The sequence below is a fragment of the Oncorhynchus keta genome, chromosome 30 (assembly GCF_023373465.1).
Source record: "Oncorhynchus keta strain PuntledgeMale-10-30-2019 chromosome 30, Oket_V2, whole genome shotgun sequence".
Taxonomy (NCBI): domain Eukaryota; kingdom Metazoa; phylum Chordata; class Actinopteri; order Salmoniformes; family Salmonidae; genus Oncorhynchus; species Oncorhynchus keta.
Genome location: NC_068450.1, coordinates 130,433 through 150,710, shown reverse-complemented (window position 1 = coordinate 150,710; position 20,278 = coordinate 130,433). Strand labels below are relative to the sequence as shown.

Here is a 20,278-nt window from a genome sequence, read left to right as displayed (position 1 = left end):
GATATGGCCCATAGATTACACCTCTAGAGAGAAGCAGAGATATGGCCCATAGATTACACCTCTAGAGAGAAGCAGAGTTATGGCCCATAGATTACACCTCTAGAGAGAAGCAGAGATATGGCCCATAGATTACACCTCTAGAGAGAAGCAGAGATATGGCCCATAGATTACACCTCTAGAGAGAAGCAGAGTTATGGCCCATAGATTACACCTCTAGAGAGAAGCAGAGATATGGCCCATAGATTACACCTCTAGAGAGAAGCAGAGTTATGGCCCATGGGTTACACCTCTAGAGACAAGCAGACATCTGGAACCACTGGGAATCACAACTATGTTTGTCCAATATTCCACTCAACACTTGTCTCTCCTCTCTCCTCCAGGTGAAGCATTCCACCCCAGCGACCACCACCAACACTCAGACCTGTCTGTCCCCCCCAACAGCCCCACTGGCCTCTCCTCCTCCTCTCAGCATTCCTCTCTCCTGCCCCTCAAGCAGAGCTCCGGAGGGCAGCAGCACGGCCATGTCACATCCTCCTCCTCCTCTACCGGTCTAGCTGCTCACGCCCCCTTCTCCCCGCTGGTACCAAACCTCCACGTCCCCGCGGCAGGGGCCAAACTGGGGGCCCTGGGTGGCCCTGACTGCTCAGCAGGGGCCAAGCTGGGGGCCCTGGGTGGCCCTGACTGCTCAGCAGGGGCCAAGCTGGGGGCCCTGGGTGGCCCTGACTGCCCAGCAGGGGCCAAGCTGGGGGCCCTGGGTGGCCCTGACTGCCCAACAGGGGCCAAGCTGGGGGCCCTGGGTGGCCCTGACTGCTCAGCAGCGGCCCTCCATAAGCCCTTGGCATGTAAGAACTCACACATTCCTCCTGTGAACGGCCAGCACAGCAAACTGGGCCCCTCCCAGATGGGCTGTAACCACCCCTGTAATGGCCACAGTGGGGGGGCGCTGCCCTCTCCCAACGTGGGACACCTGACCGCTGGGCAACACCTGACCGCTGGCGCCTGCAGGTTGGTAGTTTTGTCGATAGTTTCACAGGAATTAGATGGGAGAACGATGTACAGTGGCAAGAAACAGTATGTGAACCCTTTGGAATAACCTGGACTTCTGCATAAATTGGTCATAAAATGTGATCTGATCTTCATCTAAATCACGACACCAGACAAACCCAGTCTGCTTTTAAACTAATAACACACTAATTATTGTGATTTTCTTGTCTATATTGAATGTGTCATTTAAACATTCCCAGTGTAGGTTGTGAAATGTATGTGAACCCCCCAAGGCTAATGACTTCTCCAAAAGCTAATTGGAGTCAGGGGTCCGCTAACCTGGAGTCCAATCAATCAATGAGACGAGATTGGAGATGTTGGTAAGAGCTGCCTTGCCCCAGAAAAAACACTCACAACATTTGAGTTTGCTATTCACAAGAAGCATTGCCTGATGTGAACCATGCCTCGAACAAAAGAGATCTCAGAAGACACAAGATTAAGAATTGTTGACTTGTATAAAGCTGGAAAGGGTTACAAAAGTATCTCTAAAAGCCTTGATGTTCATCAGTCTACATTGTCTTAAAATGGAGAAATGTTCAGCACTGTTGCTACTCTCCCTAGGAGTGTCCGTCTTGCAAAAATGACTGCAAGAACACAGCGCAGAATGCTCAATGAGGTTAAGAAGAATCCTAGAGTGTCAGCTAAAGACTTACAGAAATCTCTGTAACATGCTAACATCTCTGTTGACGAGTCTACGATACGTAAAACACTAATGGTGTTCATGGGAGGACACCACGGAAGAAGCCACTGCTGTCCAAAAAAAAACATTGCTGCACTTCTAAAATCTGCAAAAGAGCACCTGGATGTTCCACAGCTCTACTGGCAAAGATATTCTGTGGACAGGTGTAACTACAGTTGAGTTGTTGGGAAGGTACACATAACACTATGTGTGGAGAGAAAAGGCACAGCACCGAAGACCAACACCAAACCCAACTGTAAAGTATGGTGGAGAGAGCATCATGGTTTGAATCTGCTTTGCTGCCTCAGGACCTGGACAGCTTGCGATCATCGACGGGAAAATGAATTCGACCAGAAGTTTATCAAGACGTTTTGCAGGAGAAGGTTAGGCTGTCTGTTCGCCAATTGAAGCTCAACAGAAATTGGGTGACGCAACAGGACAACGACCCAAAACACAGAAGTAAATCAACAACAGAACGGCTTCAACAGAAGAAAATACGCCTTCTGGAGTGGCCCGGTCAGAGTCCTGACCTTCTGGAGTGGTCCAGTCAGAGTCCTGACCTTCTGGAGTGGCCCAGTCAGAGTCCCGACCTTCTGGAGTGGCCCAGTCAGAGTCCCGACCTTCTGGAGTGGCCCAGTCAGAGTCCTGACCTTCTGGAGTGGCCCAGTCAGAGTCCTGACCTTCTGGAGTGGCCCAGTCAGAGTCCTGACCTTCTGGAGTGGCCCAGTCAGAGTCCTGACCTTCTGGAGTGGCCCAGTCAGAGTCCTGACCTTCTGGAGTGGCCCAGTCAGAGTCCTGACCTTCTGGAGTGGCCCAGTCAGAGTCCTGACCTTCTGGAGTGGCCCAGTCAGAGTCCTGACCTTCTGGAGTGGCCCAGTCAGAGTCCTGACCTTCTGGAGTGGCCCAGTCAGAGTCCTGACCTTCTGGAGTGGCCCAGTCAGAGTCCTGACCTTCTGGAGTGGCCCAGTCAGAGTCCTGACCTTCTGGAGTGGCCCAGTCAGAGTCCTGACCTTCTGGAGTGGCCCAGTCAGAGTCCTGACCTTCTGGAGTGGCCCAGTCAGAGTCCTGACCTTCTGGAGTGGCCCAGTCAGAGTCCTGACCTTCTGGAGTGGCCCAGTCAGAGTCCTGACCTTCTGGAGTGGCCCAGTCAGAGTCCTGACCTCCTGAGTGGCCCAGTCAGAGTCCTGACCTTCTGGAGTGGCCCAGTCAGAGTCCTGACCTTCTGGAGTGGCCCAGTCAGAGTCCTGACCTTCTGGAGTGGCCCAGTCAGAGTCCTGACCTTCTGGAGTGGCCCAGTCAGAGTCCTGACCTTCTGGAGTGGCCCAGTCAGAGTCCTGACCTTCTGGAGTGGCCCAGTCAGAGTCCTGATCTCAACCTGAGTGGCCCAGTCAGAGTCCTGACCTTCTGGAGTGGCCCAGTCAGAGTCCTGATCTCAACCTGAGTGGCCCAGTCAGAGTCCTGACCTTCTGGAGTGGCCCAGTCAGAGTCCTGACCTTCTGGAGTGGCCCAGTCAGAGTCCCGACCTTCTGGAGTGGCCCAGTCAGAGTCCCGACCTTCTGGAGTGGCCCAGTCAGAGTCCTGACCTTCTGGAGTGGCCCAGTCAGAGTCCCGACCTTCTGGAGTGGCCCAGTCAGAGTCCCGACCTTCTGGAGTGGCCCAGTCAGAGTCCCGACCTTCTGAGTGGCCCAGTCAGAGTCCCGACCTTCTGGAGTGGCCCAGTCAGAGTCCCGACCTTCTGGAGTGGCCCAGTCAGAGTCCCGACCTTCTGGAGTGGCCCAGTCAGAGTCCCGACCTTCTGGAGTGGCCCAGTCAGAGTCCCGACCTTCTGGAGTGGCCCAGTCAGAGTCCCGACCTTCTGGAGTGGCCCAGTCAGAGTCCCGACCTTCTGGAGTGGCCCAGTCAGAGTCCCGACCTTCTGGAGTGGCCCAGTCAGAGTCCCGACCTTCTGGAGTGGCCCAGTCAGAGTCCCGACCTTCTGGAGTGGCCCAGTCAGAGTCCCGACCTTCTGGAGTGGCCCAGTCAGAGTCCCGACCTTCTGGAGTGGCCCAGTCAGAGTCCCGACCTTCTGGAGTGGCCCAGTCAGAGTCCCGACCTTCTGGAGTGGCCCAGTCAGAGTCCCGACCTTCTGGAGTGGCCCAGTCAGAGTCCCGACCTTCTGGAGTGGCCCAGTCAGAGTCCCGACCTTCTGGAGTGGCCCAGTCAGAGTCCCGACCTTCTGGAGTGGCCCAGTCAGAGTCCCGACCTTCTGGAGTGGCCCAGTCAGAGTCCCGACCTTCTGGAGTGGCCCAGTCAGAGTCCCGACCTTCTGGAGTGGCCCAGTCAGAGTCCCGACCTTCTGGAGTGGCCCAGTCAGAGTCCCGATCTCAACCGGAGTGGCCCAGTCAGAGTCCCGATCTCAACCGGAGTGGCCCAGTCAGAGTCCCGATCTCAACCGGAGTGGCCCAGTCAGAGTCCCGATCTCAACCGGAGTGGCCCAGTCAGAGTCCCGATCTCAACCGGGAGTGGCCCAGTCAGAGTCCCGATCTCAACCGGGAGTGGCCCAGTCAGAGTCCCGATCTCAACCGGAGTGGCCCAGTCAGAGTCCCGATCTCAACCGGAGTGGCCCAGTCAGAGTCCCGATCTCAACCGGAGTGGCCCAGTCAGAGTCCCGATCTCAACCGGAGTGGCCCAGTCAGAGTCCCGATCTCAACCGGAGTGGCCCAGTCAGAGTCCCGATCTCAACCGGAGTGGCCCAGTCAGAGTCCCGATCTCAACCGGAGTGGCCCAGTCAGAGTCCCGATCTCAACCGGAGTGGCCCAGTCAGAGTCCCGATCTCAACCGGAGTGGCCCAGTCAGAGTCCCGATCTCAACCGGAGTGGCCCAGTCAGAGTCCCGATCTCAACCGGAGTGGCCCAGTCAGAGTCCCGATCTCAACCGGAGTGGCCCAGTCAGAGTCCCGATCTCAACCGGAGTGGCCCAGTCAGAGTCCCGATCTCAAACGGAGTGGCCCAGTCAGAGTCCTGACCTTCTGGAGTGGCCCAGTCAGAGTCCTGACCTTCTGGAGTGGCCCAGTCAGAGTCCTGATCTCAACCTGAGTGGCCCAGTCAGAGTCCTGACCTTCTGGAGTGGCCCAGTCAGAGTCCTGACCTTCTGGAGTGGCCCAGTCAGAGTCCTGACCTTCTGGAGTGGCCCAGTCAGAGTCCTGACCTTCTGGAGTGGCCCAGTCAGAGTCCTGACCTTCTGGAGTGGCCCAGTCAGAGTCCTGACCTTCTGGAGTGGCCCAGTCAGAGTCCTGATCTCAACCGGAGTGGCCCAGTCAGAGTCCTGACCTTCTGGAGTGGCCCAGTCAGAGTCCTGACCTTCTGGAGTGGCCCAGTCAGAGTCCTGACCTTCTGGAGTGGCCCAGTCAGAGTCCTGACCTTCTGGAGTGGCCCAGTCAGAGTCCTGACCTCAACCGGAGTGGCCCAGTCAGAGTCCCGACCTTCTGGAGTGGCCCAGTCAGAGTCCCGACCTTCTGGAGTGGCCCAGTCAGAGTCCCGACCTTCTGGAGTGGCCCAGTCAGAGTCCCGACCTTCTGGAGTGGCCCAGTCAGAGTCCCGACCTTCTGGAGTGGCCCAGTCAGAGTCCCGACCTTCTGGAGTGGCCCAGTCAGAGTCCCGACCTTCTGGAGTGGCCCAGTCAGAGTCCCGACCTTCTGGAGTGGCCCAGTCAGAGTCCTGATCTCAACCTGAGTGGCCCAGTCAGAGTCCTGACCTCAACCTGAGTGGCCCAGTCAGAGTCCTGACCTCAACCTGAGTGGCCCAGTCAGAGTCCTGACCTCAACCTGAGTGGCCCAGTCAGAGTCCTGATCTCAACCTGAGTGGCCCAGTCAGAGTCCTGATCTCAACCTGAGTGGCCCAGTCAGAGTCCTGATCTCAACCTGAGTGGCCCAGTCAGAGTCCTGACCTTCTGGAGTGGCCCAGTCAGAGTCCTGATCTCAACCTGAGTGGCCCAGTCAGAGTCCTGATCTCAACCTGAGTGGCCCAGTCAGAGTCCTGATCTCAACCTGAGTGGCCCAGTCAGAGTCCCGACCTTCTGGAGTGGCCCAGTCAGAGTCCCGACCTTCTGGAGTGGCCCAGTCAGAGTCCCGACCTTCTGGAGTGGCCCAGTCAGAGTCCCGACCTTCTGGAGTGGCCCAGTCAGAGTCCCGACCTTCTGGAGTGGCCCAGTCAGAGTCCCGACCTTCTGGAGTGGCCCAGTCAGAGTCCCGACCTTCTGGAGTGGCCCAGTCAGAGTCCTGACCTTCTGGAGTGGCCCAGTCAGAGTCCCGACCTTCTGGAGTGGCCCAGTCAGAGTCCCGACCTTCTGGAGGCCCAGTCAGAGTCCCGACCTTCTGGAGAGGCCCAGTCAGAGTCCCGACCTTCTGGAGTGGCCCAGTCAGAGTCCCGACCTTCTGGAGTGGCCCAGTCAGAGTCCCGATCTCAAGAGTCCCGATCTCAACCGGAGTGGCCCAGTCAGAGTCCCGATCTCAACCGGGAGTGGCCCAGTCAGAGTCCCGATCTCAACCGGCGTGGCCCAGTCAGAGTCCCGATCTCAACCGGAGTGGCCCAGTCAGAGTCCCGATCTCAACCGGAGTGGCCCAGTCAGAGTCCCGATCTCAACCGGAGTGGCCCAGTCAGAGTCCCGATCTCAACCGGAGTGGCCCAGTCAGAGTCCCGATCTCAACCGGAGTGGCCCAGTCAGAGTCCCGATCTCAACCGGAGTGGCCCAGTCAGAGTCCCGATCTCAACCGGAGTGGCCCAGTCAGAGTCCCGATCTCAACCGGAGTGGCCCAGTCAGAGTCCCGATCTCAACCGGAGTGGCCCAGTCAGAGTCCCGATCTCAACCGGAGTGGCCCAGTCAGAGTCCCGACCTTCTGGAGTGGCCCAGTCAGAGTCCCGATCTCAACCGGAGTGGCCCAGTCAGAGTCCCGACCTTCTGGAGTGGCCCAGTCAGAGTCCTGATCTCAACCTGAGTGGCCCAGTCAGAGTCCTGACCTCAACCTGAGTGGCCCAGTCAGAGTCCTGACCTCAACCTGAGTGGCCCAGTCAGAGTCCTGACCTTCTGGAGTGGCCCAGTCAGAGTCCTGACCTTCTGGAGTGGCCCAGTCAGAGTCCTGACCTTCTGGAGTGGCCCAGTCAGAGTCCTGACCTCAACCTGAGTGGCCCAGTCAGAGTCCTGACCTCAACCTGAGTGGCCCAGTCAGAGTCCTGACCTTCTGGAGTGGCCCAGTCAGAGTCCTGACCTTCTGGAGTGGCCCAGTCAGAGTCCTGACCTTCTGGAGTGGCCCAGTCAGAGTCCTGATCTCAACCGGAGTGGCCCAGTCAGAGTCCTGACCTTCTGGAGTGGCCCAGTCAGAGTCCTGACCTTCTGGAGTGGCCCAGTCAGAGTCCTGACCTTCTGGAGTGGCCCAGTCAGAGTCCTGATCTCAACCTGAGTGGCCCAGTCAGAGTCCCGACCTTCTGGAGTGGCCCAGTCAGAGTCCCGACCTTCTGGAGTGGCCCAGTCAGAGTCCCGACCTTCTGGAGTGGCCCAGTCAGAGTCCCGACCTTCTGGAGTGGCCCAGTCAGAGTCCCGACCTTCTGGAGTGGCCCAGTCAGAGTCCCGACCTTCTGGAGTGGCCCAGTCAGAGTCCCGATCTCAACCTGAGTGGCCCAGTCAGAGTCCCGATCTCAACCTGAGTGGCCCAGTCAGAGTCCCGATCTCAACCTGAGTGGCCCAGTCAGAGTCCCGATCTCAACCTGAGTGGCCCAGTCAGAGTCCCGATCTCAACCTGAGTGGCCCAGTCAGAGTCCCGATCTCAACCTGAGTGGCCCAGTCAGAGTCCTGACCTTCTGGAGTGGCCCAGTCAGAGTCCTGACCTTCTGGAGTGGCCCAGTCAGAGTCCTGACCTTCTGGAGTGGCCCAGTCAGAGTCCCGATCTCAACCTGAGTGGCCCAGTCAGAGTTCCGATCTCAACCTGAGTGGCCCAGTCAGAGTCCCGATCTCAACCTGAGTGGCCCAGTCAGAGTCCCGATCTCAACCTGAGTGGCCCAGTCAGAGTCCCGATCTCAACCTGAGTGGCCCAGTCAGAGTCCCGATCTCAACCCGATTGAGATGCTGTGGCATGACCTCAAGAGACATCCCAAGAATATTGCTGACCTGAAACAGTTTTGTAAAGAGGAATGGTCCAAAATTCCTCCTGGCCGTTGTGTAACTACAGGAAACGTTTGGTTGAGGTTATTGCTGCCAAGGGAGGGTCAACCAGTTATTAAATCCAAGGGTTCACATACTTTTCCCACCCTGCACTGTGAATGTTTACACTGTGTGTTCAATAAAGACAAGAAAACATATAATTGTGTGTTATTAGTTTAAGCAGACTGTGTTTGTCTATTGCTGTGACTTAAAATTGGATCTGATCTTCATCTATGACCAATTTATGCAGAAATCCAGGTTATTCCAAAGGGTTCACATACTGTTTCTTGCCACTGTAGGTCCATCAAATGTATTGCTCGATTGCAAACAGATTGCTAATACTATTTAGCTGGTTAAATTGCTAACCACTGACTAAATGTCAAACTCTTTTAAGATGTGTTTGTTTGGGGAGTGTTGCCCTAATGCAGAGACATTTTATTAAATGAAGTCGTACATTTCAGAAACATGCGAGGACACTAAACGATTTGCATGAGATACTGGAACACAGACATTATTTCAGATGGCCTCCCCTGGAATCTAGTGATGAGACATGGTTCTACCTGTCTGCTGCTCTAGAATCTAGTGATGAGACATGGTTCTACCTGTCATCAATGCTCTAGAATCTAGTGATGAGACATGGTTCTACCTGTCTGCTGCTCTAGAATCTAGTGATGAGACATGGTTCTACCTGTCTGCTGCTCTAGAATCTAGTGATGAGACATGGTTCTACCTGTCTGCTGCTCTAGAATCTAGTGATGAGACATGGTTCTACCTGTCTGCTGCTCTAGAATCTAGTGATGAGACATGGTTCTACCTGTCTGCTGCTCTAGAATCTAGTGATGAGACATGGTTCTACCTGTCATCACTGCTCTAGAATCTAGTGATGAGACATGGTTCTACCTGTCTGCTGCTCTAGAATCTAGTGATGAGACATGGTTCTACCTGTCTGCTGCTCTAGAATCTAGTGATGAGACATGGTTCTACCTGTCTGCTGCTCTAGAATCTAGTGATGAGACATGGTTCTACCTGTCTGCTGCTCTAGAATCTAGTGATGAGACATGGTTCTACCTGTCTGCTGCTCTAGAATCTAGTGATGAGACATGGTTCTACCTGTCTGCTGCTCTAGAATCTAGTGATGAGACATGGTTCTACCTGTCTGCTGCTCTAGAATCTAGTGATGAGACATGGTTCTACCTGTCTGCTGCTCTAGAATCTAGTGATGAGACATGGTTCTACCTGTCTGCTGCTCTAGAATCTAGTGATGAGACATGGTTCTACCTGTCATCTGCTCTAGAATCTAGTGATGAGACATGGTTCTACCTGTCTGCTGCTCTAGAATCTAGTGATGAGACATGGTTCTACCTGTCTGCTGCTCTAGAATCTAGTGATGAGACATGGTTCTACCTGTCTGCTGCTCTAGAATCTAGTGATGAGACATGGTTCTACCTGTCATCACTGCTCTAGAATCTAGTGATGAGACATGGTTCTACCTGTCTGCTGCTCTAGAATCTAGTGATGAGACATGGTTCTACCTGTCTGCTGCTCTAGAATCTAGTGATGAGACATGGTTCTACCTGTCTGCTGCTCTAGAATCTAGTGATGAGACATGGTTCTACCTGTCTGCTGCTCTAGAATCTAGTGATGAGACATGGTTCTACCTGTCTGCTGCTCTAGAATCTAGTGATGAGACATGGTTCTACCTGTCATCACTGCTCTAGAATCTAGTGATGAGACATGGTTCTACCTGTCTGCTGCTCTAGAATCTAGTGATGAGACATGGTTCTACCTGTCTGCTGCTCTAGAATCTAGTGATGAGACATGGTCGTGGTTCTACCTGTCATAACTGCTGAATTCTTCTAAAAGTCACCTCACTCAACATGGTTTCTGTCTCTCTCTGTCTCTACATCTGACTGTCTGTTCTCTGCATCCCGTGTCCATGCTCCAGGGACCAGGCGTGTAAAGGACATAAGCTGTCTAACGGGGCGGGGGGGTTGTGTCACCCCCCTTCGGAGCTGGAGGAGGGAGAGGACGAGGACTCTAGTTCTGAGAGGAGCTCCTGTGCTTCCTCCTCAAACAACCAGAAGGATGGGAAGTACTGTGACTGCTGCTACTGTGAGTTCTTCGGACACAACGCGGTATGTATAGTAGTGATGGAGGGGTGTTGTGATGTATAGTAGTGATGGAGGGGTGTTGTGATGTATAGTAGTGATGGAGGGGTGTTGTGATGGAGGGGCGTTGTGATGTATAGTAGTGATGGAGGGGTGTTGTGATGTATAGTAGTGATGGAGGGGTGTTGTGATGTATAGTAGTGATGGAGGGGTGTTGTGATGTATAGTAGTGATGGAGGGGTGTTGTGATGTCATTATGGGGTGTTGTGATGTATAGTAGTGATGGAGGGGTGTTGTGATGTATAGTAGTGATGGAGGGGTGTTGTGATGTATAGTAGTGATGGAGGGGCGTTGTGATGTATAGTAGTGATGGAGGGGTGTTGTGATGTATAGTAGTGATGGAGGGGCGTTGTGATGGAGGGGTGTTGTGATGTATAGTAGTGATGGAGGGGTGTTGTGATGTATAGTAGTGATGGAGGGGTGTTGTGATGTATAGTAGTGATGGAGGGGTGTTGTGATGTATAGTAGAGATGGAGGGGTGTTGTGATGTATAGTAGTGATGGAGGGGTGTTGTGATGGAGGGGTGTTGTGATGTATAGTAGTGATGGAGGGGTGTTGTGATGTATAGTAGTGATGGAGGGGTGTTGTGATGGAGGGGTGTTGTGATGTATAGTAGTGATGGAGGGGTGTTGTGATGTATAGTAGTGATGGAGGGGTGTTGTGATGTATAGTAGTGATGGAGGGGTGTTGTGATGTATAGTAGTGATGGAGGGGTGTTGTGATGTATAGTAGTGATGGAGGGGTGTTGTGATGTATAGTAGTGATGGAGGGGTGTTGTGATGTATAGTAGAGATGGAGGGGTGTTGTGATGGAGGGGTGTTGTGATGTATAGTAGTGATGGAGGGGTGTTGTGATGTATAGTAGTGATGGAGGGGTGTTGTGATGTATAGTAGTGATGGAGGGGTGTTGTGATGTATAGTAGTGATGGAGGGGCGTTGTGATGTATAGTAGTGATGGAGGGGCGTTGTGATGTATAGTAGTGATGGAGGGGCGTTGTGATGTATAGTAGTGATGGAGGGGTGTTGTGATGTATAGTAGTGATGGAGGGGTGTTGTGATGTATAGTAGTGATGGAGGGGTGTTGTGATGTATAGTAGTGATGGAGGGGTGTTGTGATGTATAGTAGTGATGGAGGGGTGTTGTGATGTATAGTAGTGATGGAGGGGTGTTGTGATGTATAGTAGTGATGGAGGGGTGTTGTGATGTATAGTAGTGATGGAGGGGTGATGTATAGTAGTGATGGAGGGGCGTGGTGATGTATAGTAGTGATGGAGGGGCGTTGTGATGTATAGTAGTGATGGAGGGGCGTTGTGATGTATAGTAGTGATGGAGGGGCGTTGTGATGTATAGTAGTGATGGAGGGGTGTTGTGATGTATAGTAGTGATGGAGGGGCGTTGTGATGTATAGTAGTGATGGAGGGGCGTTGTGATGGAGGGGTGTTGTGATGTATAGTAGTGATGGAGGGGTGTTGTGATGTATAGTAGTGATGGAGGGGTGTTGTGATGTATAGTAGAGATGGAGGGGTGTTGTGATGTATAGTAGTGATGGAGGAGGGGTTTGTGATGTATAGTAGTGATGGAGGGGTGTTGTGATGTATAGTAGTGATGGAGGGGTGTTGTGATGTATAGTAGAGATGGAGGGGTGTTGTGATGTATAGTAGTGATGGAGGGGTGTTGTGGAGGGGTGTTGTATGTATAGTAGTGATGGAGGGGTGTTGTGATGTATAGTAGTGATGGAGGGGTGTTGTGATGTCAGTGATGGAGGGGTGTTGTGATGTATAGTAGTGATGGAGGGGTGTTGTGATGTCATTATGGGGTGTTGTGATGTCATTATGGGGTGTTGTGATGTCATTATGGGGTGTTGTGATGTCATTATGGGGTGTTGTGATGTCATTATGGGGTGTTGTGATGTCATTATGGGGTGTTGTGATGTCATTATGGGGCGTTGTGATGTATAGTAGTGATGGAGGGGTGTTGTGATGTATAGTAGTGATGGAGGGGTGTTGTGATGTATAGTAGTGATGGAGGGGTGTTGTGATGTATAGTAGTGATGGAGGGGTGTTGTGATGTCATTATGGGGTGTTGTGATGTATAGTAGTGATGGAGGGGTGTTGTGATGTCATTATGGGGTGTTGTGATGTATAGTACTGATGGAGGGGTGTTGTGATGTATAGTACTGATGGAGGGGTGTTGTGATGTCATTATGGGGTGTTGTGATGTATAGTACTGATGGAGGGGTGTTGTGATGTCATTATGGGGTGTTGTGATGTCATTATGGGGTGTTGTGATGTATAGTAGTGATGGAGGGGTGTTGTGATGTCATTATGGGGTGTTGTGATGTATAGTAGTGATGGGTGGGTGTTGTGATGTCATTATGGGGTGTTGTGATGTCATTATGGGGTGTTGTGATGTATAGTAGTGATGGAGGGGTGTTGTGATGTCATTATGGGGTGTTGTGATGTATAGTAGTGATGGGTGGGTGTTGTGATGTCATTATGGGGTGTTGTGATGTCATTATGGGGTGTTGTGATGTATAGTAGTGATGGAGGGGTGTTGTGATGTCATTATGGGGTGTTGTGATGTATAGTAGTGATGGAGGGGTGTTGTGATGTCATTATGGGGTGTTGTGATGTATAGTAGTGATGGGTGGGTGTTGTGATGTCATTATGGGGTGTTGTGATGTCATTATGGGGTGTTGTGATGTATAGTAGTGATGGAGGGGTGTTGTGATGTCATTATGGCGTGTTGTGTGTAGATTGATGAGGGGGAAAAAACTATTTAATCCATTTTAGAACAAGGCTGTACCGTAACGATGTGGAAAAAGTCAAGGGGTCTGAATACTTTACAAATGCACTGTATTACAATATTTTTGACAATATGGCAATATTATTTTTGCGCTAGTCGGCTGTACCTACACCAAAATTCCAGTATTTTCCCCTCATAGCTTGTCCTTCATCTTCTTTTTAAATTGTGAGGCAATTTGTTTCTAGCACTTTTATTTCCAAGACTGATCAAAACTCACTTTAAAACTCTTTTAAATCTAAAACAAGAGGCTCTCTTGTTCTTCTGCAGCAGACACACGTGACATCGTCAAATTGACGGTTCTATTTATATATATATATATATATATATAGTTCTGAAAACTACAAACTGTTTCACATCCAGATTTATTCATTTATTTTTTAAATCCAGATTTATTTATCAGAACCTGAGTTATGAGCTTTTAAAGTAAAGCCACAAAGTTAAAACACATAAAACAGGGAAGATGTGTGATATTGTTTTCTAATGAGGCCTGAGAGAAAACCTTTCAGAAGAGATGTATTATTAAAACAATAACTGCTGGAATTGATGCATTAAATAATCATTACTAGAACGAAAGATTATATTGTTAAAATAACAGATACATATCGAGAGCCTAAATAATACATTTCAGTCAGATTTATGATGTCAACAACAAATCCCTAAACAATTTAAATCGTGAAAGAATTAGCTGTGGTTAGAGTGTAGAGGCGGCAGGTAGCCTAGTGGTTAGAGTGTAGAGGTGGCAGGTAGCCTAGTGGTTAGAGTGTAGAGGAGGCAGGTAGCCTAGTGGTTAGAGTGGAGGAGGCAGGTAGTCTAGTGGTTAGCCCTAGTGGTTAGAGGAGGCAGGTAGTCTAGTGGTTAGAGGCAGAGTAGGTAGCCTAGTGGTTAGAGTGTAGAGGCGGCAGGGGTTAGCCTAGTGGTTAGAGCCTAGTGGTTAGAGTGAGGCAGGTAGCCTAGTGGTTAGAGTGTAGAGGAGGGTTAGAGTGTAGAGGCAGGTAGCCTGGTTAGTGGTTAGGTAGCCTAGTGGTTAGAGGGAGGCAGGTAGCCTAGTGGTTAGAGTGGAGGGGCAGGCAGCGTGGTTAGAGTGTAGCCCTAGTGGTTAGAGTGGTTAGCGTAGCCTAGTGGTTAGGGGAGGGGCGCGTAGCAGTGGTTAGCGCGCCTAGTGGTTAGAGAGGGGCGGCAGCGTAGCCTGTGGTTAGAGGGAGGGGCGGCAGCGTAGCCTAGTGGTTAGAGTGGGAGGGGCGGCAGTGGTTAGTAGGCGGCAGCGTAGCCTAGTGGTTAGAGTGGAGGGGCGGCAGCGTAGCCTAGTGGTTAGAGGGAGGGCGGCAGCGTAGCCTAGTGGTTAGAGTGGAGGGGCGGCAGGGTAGCCTAGTGGTTAGAGTGGAGGGGCGGCAGCGTAGCCTAGTGGTTAGAGTGGAGGGGCGGCAGCGTAGCCTAGTGGTTAGAGCGTTGGACTAGTAACCGGAAGGTTGCGAGTTCAAACCCCCGAGCTGACACGGTACAAGTCTGTCGTTCTGCCCCTGAACAGGCAGTTAACCCACTGTTCCCAGGGCCGTCATTGAAAATAAGAATATGTTCTTAACTGACTTGCCTGGTTAAATAAAGGTAAAATAAAAAAATAAACTGCATTTAAACCATTCAGCAATAATCTAATGAATTCAGGTCAATTTTAGCAGGGTAGCCTAGTGGTTAGAGTGTAGAGGTGGCAGGTAGCCTAGTGGTTAGAGTGTAGAGGTGGCAGGTAGCCTAGTGGTTAGAGTGTAGAGGAGGTAGGTAGCCTAGTGGTTAGAGTGTAGAGGTGGTAGGTAGCCTAGTGGTTAGAGTGTAGAGGAGGCAGGGTAGCCTAGTGGTTAGAGTGTAGAGGCGGCAGGGTAGCCTAGTGGTTAGAGTGTAGAGGAGGCAGGGTAGCCTAGTGGTTAGAGTGTAGAGGAGGCAGGTAGCCTAGTGGTTAGAGTGTAGAGGCGGCAGGTAGCCTAGTGGTTAGAGTGTAGAGGCAGCAGGTAGCCTAGTGGTTAGAGTGTAGAGGCAGGCAGGTAGCCTAGTGGTTAGAGTGTAGAGGCGGCAGGTAGCCTAGTGGTTAGAGTGTAGAGGCGGCAGGTAGCCTAGTGGTTAGAGTGTAGAGGTGGAAGGTAGCCTAGTGATTAGAGTGTAGAGGCAGCAGGTAGCCTAGTGGTTAGAGTGTAGAGGTGGCAGGTAGCCTAGTGGTTAGAGTGTAGAGGCGGCAGGTAGCCTAGTGGTTAGAGTGTAGAGGCGGCAGGTAGCCTAGTGGTTAGAGTGTAGAGGAGGCAGGTAGCCTAGTGGTTAGAGTGTAGAGGCGGCAGGTAGCCTAGTGGTTAGAGTGTAGAGGCAGCAGGTAGCCTAGTGGTTAGAGTGTAGAGGCGGCAGGTAGCCTAGTGGTTAGAGTGTAGAGGCGGCAGGTAGTCTAGTGGTTAGAGTGTAGAGGTGGCAGGGTAGCCTAGTGGTTAGAGTGTAGAGGCGGCAGGTAGCCTAGTGGTTAATCTAATGAATTCAGGTCTTGGTAAATTTTATATATATATATGCCTTCCATAATCACAAGAACCTCTAATAATGTCATTATTTTATCAAAAAAGTTGTACCTGCCTTTTATTCCCTGACCTGACTTTCAGGTCTTCTATAAAAAATGACCTTTTGGTTACAGATTTAACCTGAACTATGCATAATACACATTAACTAATGTAGCAGCCATTATTGTAAATGAACACCGGTCTCATAAACAGTCTCTCAAGAACAAGCCCACGTGTTGGTGAGTAGCCAGCTAATATTTAGACTTCAAGTTCAGCCAACTTGGATCAAGGTATAATTTGATAAGCTCTTGAGAATACAGCTAAAAAGGCAAAACAGTTGAATTAGAAACACGACCTCCTGTCCGTCTCCAACTGTTGAACAGCATGCTGGCCTGTCCGTCTCCAACTGTTGAACAGCATGCTGGCCTGTCCGTCTCCAACTGTTGGAACAGCATGCTGGCCTGTCCGTCTCCAACTGTTGGAACAGCATGCTGGCCTGTCCGTCTCCAACTGTTGGAACAGCATGCTGGCCTGTCTGTCTCCAACTGTTGGAACAGCATGCTGGCCTGTCTGTCTCCAACTGTTGAACAGCATGCTGGCCTGTCTGTCTCCAACTGTTGGAACAGCATGCTAGCCTGTCCGTCTCCAACTGTTGGAACAGCATGCTGGCCTGTCCGTCTCCAACTGTTGGAACAGCATGCTGGCCTGTCTGTCTCCAACTGTTGGAACAGCATGCTGGCCTGTCCGTCTCCAACTGTTGAACAGCATGCTGGCCTGTCCGTCTCCAACTGTTGGAACAGCATGCTGGCCTGTCCGTCTCCAACTGTTGAACAGCATGCATGCTGGCCTGTCCGCCTGTCCGTCTCCAACTGTTGAACAGCATGCTGGCCTGTCCGTCTCCAACTGTTGGAACAGCATGCTGGCCTGTCCGTCTCCAACTGTTGAACAGCATGCTGGCCTGTCCGTCTCCAACTGTTGAACAGCATGCTGGCCTGTCCGTCTCCAACTGTTGAACAGCATGCTGGCCTGTCCGTCTCCAACTGTTTGAACAGCATGCTGGCCTGTCCGTCTCCAACTGTTGGAACAGCATGCTGGCCTGTCCGTCTCCAACTGTTGAACAGCATGCTGGCCTGTCCGTCTCCAACTGTTGAACAGCATGCTGGCCTGTCCGTCTCCAACTGTTGAACAGCATGCTGGCCTGTCCGTCTCCAACTGTTGGAACAGCATGCTGGCCTGTCCGTCTCCAACTGTTGAACAGCATGCTAGCCTGTCCGTCTCCAACTGTTGAACAGCATGCTGGCCTGTCCGTCTCCAACTGTTGGAACAGCATGCTGGCCTGTCCGTCTCCAACTGTTGGAACAGCATGCTGGCCTGTCTGTCTCCAACTGTTTGAACAGCATGCTAGCCTGTCCGTCTCCAACTGTTGGAACAGCATGCTGGCCTGTCCGTCTCCAACTGTTGAACAGCATGCTAGCCTGTCCGTCTCCAACTGTTGAACAGCATGCTGGCCTGTCTGTCTCCAACTGTTTGAACAGCATGCTGGCCTGTCTGTCTCCAACTGTTGGAACAGCATGCTGGCCTGTCCGTCTCCAACTGTTGAACAGCATGCTGGCCTGTCCGTCTCCAACTGTTGGAACAGCATGCTGGCCTGTCCGTCTCCAACTGTTGGAACAGCATGCTGGCCTGTCTGTCTCCAACTGTTGAACAGCATGCTGGCCTGTCCGTCTCCAACTGTTGGAACAGCATGCTGGCACTCTCCCAGGGAAGTTTGAGCTTGCGTTTTCACATTGAGCTAAATAATTACTATAATGAAAATAGTTTTAAAGTATCCAAAACAACCCAAATCACAATTTCCACCAAAATATTATAATTATAAAATACTGCTTTTCCCTCCAACAATGAGTCATGCGACGGGTTCCCGAATCGCAATAAAATCACGGTCCCGAATCGCAATAAAATCAGTCTCGAATCGCAATAAAATCACAGTCCCGAATCGCAATAAAATCACAGTCCCGAATCGCAATAAAATCAGTCTCGAATCGCAATAAAATCACAGTCCCGAATCGCAATAAAATCACGGTCCCCAATCGCAATAAAATCACAGTCCCGAATCGCAATACATATAGAATCGTGAGGTCCCTGGCAATTCTCATTCCTAATTTATAGTATGGCACACTTAGTAATTTATTGAAATAGCATTAAAAGCATGAACAGTATAAACAGTGAGTGACAAAAGTAAGTTCTTTGAACACAGCTCTTTAGTAATGGATTGTGATTGAATGTTTGGAGCACTTGGCTTTTCACTTGGCAAACATTGTGTTCACGTTGGGGTCAAATGTAAACCCATTTGGTTGTTAAATGTGACCTTCGGGTGGTCCAACAGCCTTAACCCTCTGCCTGTGTTGCACATGTACGATGTACCACTGCCAGCATGGCTCGGAATCCAACCCACTGCTCTTGCAACACTCTCTCTCTCCCTACCTTTCATCTTGGTCTCTCTCTCTCTAGCCAATAAACATACAACAAAAAGAAATTATGGCTCGGGTTTCAATCCACAAAGATGCTCTCCTCCCTTCTGCCATCCTTCCTCTACATCTGAGATGGCTGGATAGGTGTACTCCCCAACTAGTTTCTGCCATGTTACTGTCACCTATCCAACCTTTACAGATGTCTAAAGGGGAGTGAACAAGGGCAAAGGAAGACAGAAAGATATTGAAACGAAACGCATGCTATTGAAGGATAATCTCTCCTCTGATCATATCCTGTCCTCCCTCTAGCCCCCGGTGGCGCCGACCAGCCGTAACTACACAGAGATCCGAGAGAAGCTCCGGTCCCGGCTGACGCGTCGCAAGGAGGAGTGTCTTCCCCAGAGACGGGACTCTGACCCGGCCGTGTCCACCTCCGTCGACCACCGAGACGTGGACGAGCTGCTGGACTTCATCAACTCCTCAGAGCACAAACCAGCCAACAGCGCGAAGGCTGCCAAGCGGGCACGCCATAAACAGAAGAAGAAGGTGATGTCACATGACGTGGTGGGATTAGTCACCGATACAGATCAGTTAATACATATTAAAGTATGGTGTTTGTTTGGGACGTCTACATGTGTATTTGTGGAAGTACTTAATGTTTGTAGTAATCGCCTGTTTCTGTTACGTGAGGCAGCTTGGTCTCCCGAGTGGTTCAGAGGTCTAAGGCATCTCAGTGCTAGAGGTGTCACTACAGACCCTGGTTCAGAGGTCTAAGGCATCTCAGTGCTAGAGGCGTCACTACAGACCCTGGTTCAGAGGTCTAAGGCATCTCAGTGCTAGAGGTGTCACTACAGACCCTGGTTCAGAGGTCTAAGGCATCTCAGTGCTAGAGGCGTCACTACAGAACCTGGTTCAGAGGTCTAAGGCATCTCAGTGCTAGAGGCGTCACTACAGACCCTGGTTCAGCGGTCTAAGGCACTGCATCTCAGTGCTAGAGGCGTCACTACAGACCCTGGTTCAGAGGTCTAAGGCATCTCAGTGCTAGAGGCGTCACTACAGACCCTGGTTCAGCGGTCTAAGGCATCTCAGTGCTAGAGGCGTCACTACAGACCCTGGTTCAGCGGTCTAAGGCATCTCAGTGCTAGAGGCGTCACTACAGACCCTGGTTCAGTGGTCTAAGACATCTCAGTGCTAGAGGCGTCACTACAGACCCTGGTTCAGAGGACTAAGGCATCTCAGTGCTAGAGGCGTCACTACAGACCCTGGTTCAGTGGTCTAAGACATCTCAGTGCTAGAGGCGTCACTACAGACCCTGGTTCAGTGGTCTAAGGCATCTCAGTGCTAGAGGCGTCACTACAGACCCTGGTTCAGAGGACTAAGGCATCTCAGTGCTAGAGGCGTCACTACAGGCCCTGGTTCAGAGGTCTAAGGCACTGCATCTCAGTGCTAGAGGCGTCACTACAGACCCTGGTTCAGTGGTCTAAGACATCTCAGTGCTAGAGGCGTCACTACAGACCCTGGTTCAGAGGACTAAGGCATCTCAGTGCTAGAGGCGTCACTACAGACCCTGGTTCAGAGGTCTAAGACATCTCAGTGCTAGAGGCGCTAGACACTAGTCTGTCTCCTGTTTCTGTAGTCAGACAGCTTGATGTACAGGACACCCCCTGGACAGGACACTAGTCTGTCTCCTGTTTCTGATGTACAGGACACCCCCTGGACAGGACACTAGTCTGTCTCCTGTTTCTGTAGTGAGGCAGCTTGATGTACAGGACACCCCCTGGACAGGACACTAGTCCATCTCCTGTTTCTGTAGTGAGACAGCTTGATGTACAGGACACCCCCTGGACAGGACACTAGTCTGTCTCCTGTTTCTGTAGTGAGACAGCTTGATGTACATGACACCCCCTGGACAGGACACTATTCTATCTCCTGTTTCTGTAGTGAGACAGCTTGATGTACCAGGACAGGACACTAGTCTATCTCCTGTTTCTGATGTACAGGACACCCCCTGGACAGGACACTAGTCCGTCTTCTGTTTCTGATGTACAGGACACCCCCTGGACAGGACACTAGTCCGTCTTCTGTTTCTGATGTACAGGACACCCCCTGGACAGGATGCTCTGTGTTTTTATGCCAATAATGAATTTATAATGGAAAGCAACCACATTTTCATAGTTGTAATTAGATGTTTTCTGTCTGTCTCAGTACTCATCAGTCTGTCTGTCTGTCTAACAATCTTTCTGTCTGACCGTCTGTCTGTCTCAGTACTCATCTGTCTGACTGTCTAACAATCTGTCTGTCTGACCGTCTGTCTGACCGTCTGTCTGACCGTCTGTCTGACCGTCTGTCTGTCCGTCTGTCTGACCGTCTGTCTGTCTGACCGTCTGTCTGTCTGACCGTCTGTCTGTCTCAGTACTCATCT

General features: G+C 51.3%; 1 protein-coding gene and 1 long non-coding RNA gene across 4 annotated transcripts in view; both read left to right on the top strand.

Annotated features, from left to right (window-relative positions):
- The window catches only part of LOC118363911 (protein FAM193B-like), a 42,874-nt gene that overhangs the window by 11,495 nt on the left and 11,101 nt on the right, over window positions 1–20,278 (top strand). For all 3 annotated transcript variants that reach the window (XM_052487034.1, XM_052487033.1, XM_052487035.1), the window contains 3 exons: window positions 381–1,005; window positions 9,840–10,029; window positions 18,166–18,402. In XM_052487034.1, coding sequence (XP_052342994.1) covers window positions 381–1,005; window positions 9,840–10,029; window positions 18,166–18,402 — 1,052 coding nt within the window. The remainder of the gene's footprint in view (window positions 1–380; window positions 1,006–9,839; window positions 10,030–18,165; window positions 18,403–20,278) is intronic.
- On the top strand, window positions 13,472–15,223 carry LOC127913776 (uncharacterized). Its single transcript, XR_008086649.1, has 3 exons — window positions 13,472–13,641; window positions 14,573–14,661; window positions 15,114–15,223. It is a non-coding gene; the product is annotated as an uncharacterized LOC127913776 (long non-coding RNA).